The following is an 8182-nucleotide window of genomic DNA, read 5'->3' on the forward strand; positions in this document are numbered from 1 at the left end:
ATACCTCAAAATACGTTATCCTGAGGGACTACAGACAAGTAGCCTGTAATGTAAAACAAGGGCAAGCTTTGGCTCTGCACATTTTCTGACTAATACTGTGGTACACTGCTTTCATGACTATGTGTAACACATCAGCTAAACTAACAACACATTTGCTGCACACCATTCAATATAGTTTTTTTTCACATTATCATATTTGTTAGATAATGTGATCTTTGAAAATAAAAAATTAAATAAATAATATGTAGAATTAATTCTACATATAAAATAAGTAATAAAGAGCCTGTTTTACAAACAGTCAAAAACAGGGACTTTAATCTTTCACAAGTTTTCTCAAAAAATTATTAAGCAGCAAATGGGATATGACATTTACCATCCTGAGCCTACTCATCCCTACACACAAGCATTGTAGAGTGTTTGTGGGTGTGGGTGTGGGTGCAAAAGTAAGTGCAGTCTACAAAAATCCAAATGACCAGCAAATTGTAGTAAAGACTATTCTGTGTATCTTTGGTGTCATCTATGGTTGTCTGGATTTTTGCACCCCAGATCTGACAGGCCTAACATGGAAAACTGGGTCCTTCTGCTCTATAAAGAGATTCACTCAGAGTACATAATGCATAATGTTTACTACCATCATAAAAACATGGGATTTATTAAAAAGAAAGTTTAATTTTCTCACCAATTTCTGGGCATATAAATTTATATACTGTAAAATTTATTGAGTTTTTCTCTGTGAAGGGAATAAAAAGTGAACATTAATCACTGGTTGATTGATTGATTGATTGATTGATCAATTTCCCATCAAGTTGTTGATTTTTAATGACCACATAGATTTATATTATATATACCAATTTATATCACAGAATCAGAGGGTTGGAAGGTACTTAGAGGTCTTTTAGTCCAACCCCCCTGCCCAAGGCAGGAGTCTTTATACCATCCCAGACAAATGGTTGTCCATTTTTTTCTGGAAACCTCCAATCATGGCGCACCCACAACTCCAAGGCAAGCGGTTCCTCTGATATTCATTCTTACTGTCAGGAAATTCCTCCTTATTTCCTAGTTAAATCTTCCTCTGACAAACTTCTACCCATTGCTTCCTGTCCTGCCCTCAGGTGCTATGGAGAATAAATTGATTCCCTCTTCATACCCTGTTACTACTTTCAGGAGAAAGAAACAACATTTTCAGTGTATAACACACTCAAAAAAGAAAAACTGAAAGAAGGAATATGCAACCTTGGGCCTGAAGGTTCTGTTTCTAAATATCCATCTGAAATAACTATCATATTTTGGCTTTATAAACCAAAATAATTCCATAGAATGCAAACACTTTACATATATTTTTTTTCTGTATGAAGCTCATCCATATCCAGGAAACAAGTGTACAAAAGGGCTACCAAAAAGATGGCAACCAGCAGAAAATAATAGATACTTATAACTGTTACCCTTTGCTGTCATTTAGTCCATATTTTTGCAATCCAAATCATTATAAAATGTATTAAATGTGAAGAAGTGAGATAGTAAGGATAATATTTATTTTAATTAAGGGAGAAATATATTTCCAGTGTAGCATACAATTACTTTATTAAAAAGGAAAGAAAATGACATTAATAATCTATCATTAAACAGAGGTCATTAATTAGCCTCAGTACAAGAGAATAAAAATGTATTAAATGTTTGAAAGGGAAAGAAATTTTGCACCAAAATACCAATGGTACTGGCAAAGAGCAAAATCCTTCTCAAAAATTATCTACTGAGTTTATAGAATTGATAGTGAAGATTGTTGTGGTACATAAATGAAATGTGAGATTTCACAATAAGAATATCACATTCTATCATGGTGCAAATCAATTATGTTAAAATTTTAGGACACTTGAAACAGTCCTTCCTGAACAAGCTGGTTCATTCACTGAATCAGAAGTATTAATTAGCCTAAGGAAAACAAATCTGAATGTCTGTTATACCCTCCATTTCAGTTATTTATATATGTTGTGTTCCACACACATTTCCTCCTGCAGAATTTCTCTCTACCCACTCACAAAAGAAGAAAAATCATTGTCTAAAAGGGGGGGACTATATACTGACCTTGTCTGAACTTAAAACTGTAAGCATAGTTGGAACTATATTGAATCACACACAAAAAAAAACTATATGAAATCATTAAGACCAAAACCTGATTTGAAGGAAATCTTACATTTTTTTAGAAAAAATACTTTCAGTCTTTCAACATAAGTTGAGTTTTTTCATGTTTGATCTCCTGGAGAATATAAAAAAAAAAGGGAATTGTTAGGCCTGCCTAATCCATTTCTATCTTCTCCAAGCCAGCTTCTTTTAATTGTAGCAACTCAAAACTGTCCCTATTCATTTTAAACTGCAATGTAAGGAAAGGCAGAATCCGGAACTACAAACATAACCCATTTTTTTCTTTTTATTCAGGTCCCATTGAAATTTATTTTATTTTTCTTAAACTTCAAGTGAAACACTCCTTCAACTCTTATTATTCAAGGACACCTTTCTTTTCCTAACAAACTGCACTTCTGTATTCCCTGGCTTTCTCAAATTGCAAAGACCTTTGGCCTGGAGCAATTCACTGATCTAGCTGTGAAACTTCCTATCTTGAAGGAATACAGGTAGACAACCTGTGGCCTTCAATTTGAATCAGGTAAGAAGGGCAAAAGGGGAAAAAAATGGGCAAGGGAATCAAAACAAAGCAACCAAAGAAGATGGAAGCAAGAGGAAAGCTTTCTGCAAGTTATCAGTTTAGAACTCATGAAAAACCCATCTATCTTTTCCGTGGAAGTCTTGCAGATGAAGAGGAAGAGAAAAGAATAGCAGAAAGAAACTGGGCAATTCATCTACTTTTGGCTCTAGCCCACCCACAATAACAGGACCTCTTAGATTATCCTGAAGGGAACAAAGCCCTTCAAAATGAAACTCTCTTCCTCTGTTTTATAGCCAGTGATAACATCTTTGTAGCACGCAGGGCAAGGCTGAGAAAGAAAAAAGATTTAGATACTCCTTCAGCTGCAGTCCTTTTTTCTTTGTGCACCAGAGTTTACTACGATAGAACTTTTTTGCATGGTCTCATTATGTAAATAAAATTTGAAAGAAGTGAATAAAGTAGAATAATGGTACAATTCAGCATGTGTATGAGTACGCACATGCGCGAGCACACAAACACACACACACACACACACACACACACATTACTGTCTGTATTTTATTTTCTCTCTTGTTCTAAGATCTTGGTAACAGTGGCAACAGCAGCACCTCGTGGCAGAGGTCAGAATTTTGTATATGATCATTTGCATCTTATCAAACTTGAACTTAGCTTTCTCAGGAAAACTGACAAAGAATTTTCCAAGACGAGGTAGGTCTCTTTAGCACTACAGGAAATGAGAATCTTAAAAAGATGGATTAAAAGAAAATGTCTTTATACTAATTGCAACAAGTGTATTCCCAACATGTGGGAGATGATTTTAGATCCCCGAGAACCCTCGTAGGGCCTAGAGTTTCTTGTGAAAGTGATTCACATTCTGTCTCTTCTTTGTATTAGCAATTAAAATTTTCGAGGTTTATATTAGAACTTCTCAGATGCACAAATATCTTGATATTATATCTTGAATCTACAGTGCTTGAACTCAGAAAGTATTTGGGTATTTTTTTTCTGTAAATTGCTATTGCATGAATTTTAAGTTGTTTTTTATGTCAGCAAGTGATTCTTTGTTAAACATTTTTAACATGTTAGTAAAAACAGGATTCAGAAATAACTGTTTACTGTAATATATAAACTGATACATGTTCAATAACACTTACATTTCAGATTAATTGGAAATTTTCAAGGGGATGGGAGATCAGCATCAAAAACCTATGCTATTTTGAAGAACTTATTATACCATACAAACAAAACAATCGCCCTTGTACTGAGACACTACAACTTTCATTACTTTTATGAAAGTATCTGATTATCAACAACAGCAATATTTTCATGATTAATTAAATAATCCAAAGTTTCAGTTGAATTCTTTTATTAAAACGTTGCAGTACTGTAATTCTCAACCTGAAACGATGGCTATTCATATGAAGTACTGACATTCTGATTATGTTCATCTTTCTCCTGTCTATTGAAGGGTTATTGCCTAATGCACTATACACTCAAGTATCCCTGGGAAAATGTTGGGGTTTTTTCCTCTTTCTCTCCCTCACACATTAAAAAAGTAAAAGATAAATCTAGATTAGTAAGGTTTTTGTGCTGTATTTTAGATTTTATGAAATAGTCATAAAACGGCCCAGTTATATTTAACAGGAATAATTATGGGAATAGGAAGAAGACAACAGAAGAGTCTGACAACCATGAGACAAGAATTTGAATCTTGTGTTAGGGAAATGTTAATCATGAGCACATAAATGGTTTAGGTTCTAACCAGAACATACTGTACAAAACGAAATCCAATTCTGCAGTCTTGCCAATATGCTGATCCCTTTGAGCAAGATAGAAATTTATTCAGAAAAAAACAAAAACAAAATACTCACCCTACAGTATTCCTCCCTTAGCTTATATATTTTCCATCAAGAACCATAGACAGGCATGGAACGAAAACATTTAAAACCAAAGCAAGCCACCCCCCCCCACCCCCCCAAAAAATACATTTCTTCTAAAACTCCATATCAGAATTTTAGCTATTGGTTTATTTTCCCTCCCACTTATAGCTGTATTTACCAAAATTAAAAGATGTGATCAGGGGTCTGAAGTGACTTGCAACCAACAATTAACTGCCCCTCCTCCTCCTCCTCCTCCTCCTCCCACCCTCACGCATTCACCCTGTACACTCGCTTTTGCTTCCAAGATAGGAAGACTTTCAGCCTTAAGCAGGCAGTCTTGGTGCTGCTAAGTAAAGCAATTTTGAAATTCCCTCCTGCAGGATGCAGCCGCTCGCTTGCCACCTTCAACACTTAGCGTCCCAGAGGAAAAGAAGTTTTCAACGCCGTTAATGTTAGGTTAGGTTGGGTTGGGTTTGAGCGAACTGGCTTTCTTTTCGCCTTCAAATTTGGCCCTTCGGCAGCCAAGCGACCTGGGCACAGAATTTCGGGCTCCCGTTTGCAAAAGGCGGTGCCTTTCCCCCAATATCGAGAAGCTGCCCGTCTCAAGCGGGGCAAAGGGCTCCGGGAAGGTCGGGCTCAGAGGTGCCATTAAATCAACTCCTTGCCCTGCCCTGGCGGGGAGGGAGCGATAAGTCCCGGGCAGTGCAAAAGCGGCAAAGTGCAAGTCCCGGCCACCTCCGCCGGTGCGGGGCAAAGGGGCAGCAATCCCGAAAGGGAATCGCGGAAGTGGGGGTGACGATGGGGAGCGGGGGGGCCGAGACTTCGTCCTGATAGCACCTTCCTCAGCCGCTCGCATCCTCCACCCCTGCCCAGGCGGTTTGCACCCGTCCCTCTCTCCCTCCGCCCCTCGTTACCTTGTTGCAGTGGTAATAGTCCAGGGGGCCCAAGCAAGGGGGGTCGGCCCCGGGCAAAGAACCAACGGCGGTGGGGGCGGAAGGGTAAAACCTAACGTCCATGCCGGGACTGCGCGCTGAGGAGGAGAACGAGGTGGCGGCAGCAGCGAGAGGAGGCTCCAGGGGGCATGGAACCGGCTCCTCCGGCGGCGGCTGCTCTGCCTCTGGCTCAGGGCGGGCGGGAGGAAAGGGGAGGAGAGGCGGGGAGAGGGAGAAGGGGAGGGCGCGCAGCCCAGAGCCAGCTCCTCTCGCACTCTATTGTTCCAGGCACCGAGGCAGGGGGTGGGGGAGGAAGGAGGGGGAGGGGAGAGCGCCCGGGACCTGCTCGGGCTGGGCTGGGCTGGGCTGGGCTGGGTCAGACTCTCCCTACAGCCTTTCGGGCCGGCGCTGGGACCGCCACAAGGCAGCTCCAAATACCCGCGCCGCGGTCGGGACTTGTCCTGCCCCGAAGGCGCCGGGAGCTGACAAGCCAGCAGGAGAGGGCCCGACGCGTAGGGCAGGTCCCTAGGAAGAAGAGTGAGCTGGGAAAGAAGAAAGTGGTGGTTTTCCTTTTCCCCTGCCCGGGAAAGGCAAGGCTCAGAGGACCGCCGCACGTCTAAGGGTTCGCTCCCCGTGCCGCGCACGAACTAGAAGTGTCCCCAGGGGAGAAAAGAACCAGACTCTGGGTCCCACAAGAAAAGGGGCGCACATCTCTTGTTGCGGATTTGACTGAGTTCCTCCTCCTAACTCAGTATGGAAATGTGGTTTGGTAGTCAGGGTTTTGCTTTGTGCGGACCTGCCCGGAGTAAAGACTCCAAGGAAGGAAAGCAAAGTTGGTCGTCGGAACGTGACCCTGCTAACCTGCCTATGCATCCACCAAGTTTTCTGCTAAATTTCAAGATAGGGCTCAGGCCTTCTCCCAAAAAAGTAACGGGAAGTCCTGTTTTACAGAGAAACTGGGACTCAACTTTTCCAAACGCCCCCTCCTCCTCGCTTTTTTCTCCCATGTATAGCTATATTATGAAGCAGAATCTTATTTCTCTGAGGGATCTTGTTTGCTTCGCTACTGCAGGTGGCAAAAGGGGTGGACTAAGTTTAGGGTCCTTTCTCAACATTTCAGAAAGATGTGCTACCAAAGCTTCAGCTTTGTCAAACTTCCCTACCAATCCATGAGAAAGTGGGTTGGTATAAAACAGCCTGTTTTCCAATTAGATTTTCTTACAATGCACGATTCCTCCAGGTTTATTTAGTATATATTCTCCTTTTCTTCCAAGGAGTTATCAGTGGCATAGAAAGGATTTTTCCCATGCACTTATCTATTCGCCTATCCTCCTCACAACAGGCCTATGAGGTTATGCAGAAAATTGGCAGTTGGCCCAAGGACACCCAAAATCTAAATGTTTTAGTAGAAATTTGAATCTGACTCTCTCCAATCCAACATGACTGTCTGGACCAGATTTTAATCATCCATTGAGTAAATCAATCTTTATCAGGCACTCTATTCAGACATGGCAAAAGAATATTGTTGCATCTTAACAACCAACAAATTGGAGCATGAGAATTATGCTGCAAGTAATGTGCTGATTTTTTAAGAGCTACAAGACTCTTTAATATTTTCGTTGCAACAGGCTGTTGTGGAAATTGAAGACAGAAATGATGCATCTTCAATATATAAACTTGGCAGGAAGGGGGGGGAGAGTATACAAAGCTGTATACCTTATTCTGGTGCAGAAACAGTAAAGCTGATCATCTCTTAATTATGAGCTTTTTCACAAAATAGCACTATAATATTAAAACTGGGCCTGTATCTTGGTATAATCCAACATTAAACAGACAGTATGATAATGCAAAATAAATTATATGAAATCTGTGTTTGTCCCAAATGATTGTTTTTTTAAAAAAAATAGAAGTGTATAGGTTTATTTATGTTTTCCATTTTATATTCTGCATCAGAGAAACAGTAACCAGCTCAGAATGTATTAGCATCACAATACTTATAGGTTGATGATAATGATTTTATATGAGAGGGGTTTTTTATAATTTCAGGTACTGATGAATAAATCTGTTTTTCATATATACGTATGAAAATTGTGTTCTCTACTACTAACTGAAGACTTAAAGTCAATCACTACTCTCAGATTTTTATAATCATATATTATATGGAGTATAAAATAATGTCAAACTTCCAAAGGGCAGGATCATACTGAACACAGCAATCAGTAGAGAAATAGTTATTAAAAATATTTTTACCTTATTCTTTTGCCCAAAATACTATCTGAGCATTTTAGAAATTAAATAAAAAACATGTTTGAAGCACTCAGTCCAAAACAAGTAATAAAAAGGAAAGGGGAAGAGAAAAAAATAAAAATTACAGAATTCTTCTTATAGTTGGATGGAAACATTCAGAGTAGAGAAGGAGCCAACAAGGATAGAATTAGTATTGTTTTCCATTCTTGCCTTTGATACATATTTATAAAATAGTTACTTCGTAATAACAATTAAAGGACAGAAAGAACCTCAGGCTTCCCAAATGAAAGGGCCAGTAGATAGCAAATACTTTACAATCTGAAATAATAACAGCAATGACAATAAAATGGGAGAGATGGATGGATGGAATAATTGTAGAAAATGGATTTGAACATTTCAATACAGAACCACTCAGTTTACAGACTTAGAAAGTTGTAGTCATACTGGGAATTCATCAACCAGAA

The 8182-nt window shown here is 39.5% G+C and overlaps 1 protein-coding gene across 3 annotated transcripts in view; it reads right to left on the reverse strand.

Annotated features, from left to right (window-relative positions):
* The window catches only part of TOX2 (TOX high mobility group box family member 2), a 250172-nt gene extending 244487 nt beyond the window's left edge, over nt 1-5685 (reverse strand). For 2 of the 3 annotated variants that reach the window (XM_039344717.1, XM_039344716.1), the window contains exon 1: nt 5454-5684. In XM_039344717.1, the coding sequence (XP_039200651.1) occupies nt 5454-5555 (102 nt within the window). In that variant the 5' untranslated portion in view covers nt 5556-5684. Of the gene's footprint in view, nt 1-5453 lie in introns of all 3 variants that reach the window. The other variant, XM_039344718.1, reaches the window with a different exon arrangement.
* Between the last annotated feature and the right edge of the window lie 2497 nt (nt 5686-8182).

The sequence above is a fragment of the Crotalus tigris genome, unplaced genomic scaffold (genome assembly GCF_016545835.1).
Source record: "Crotalus tigris isolate CLP2741 ecotype Arizona unplaced genomic scaffold, ASM1654583v1 scf7180000017935.1779662, whole genome shotgun sequence".
Lineage (NCBI taxonomy): Eukaryota > Metazoa > Chordata > Lepidosauria > Squamata > Viperidae > Crotalus > Crotalus tigris.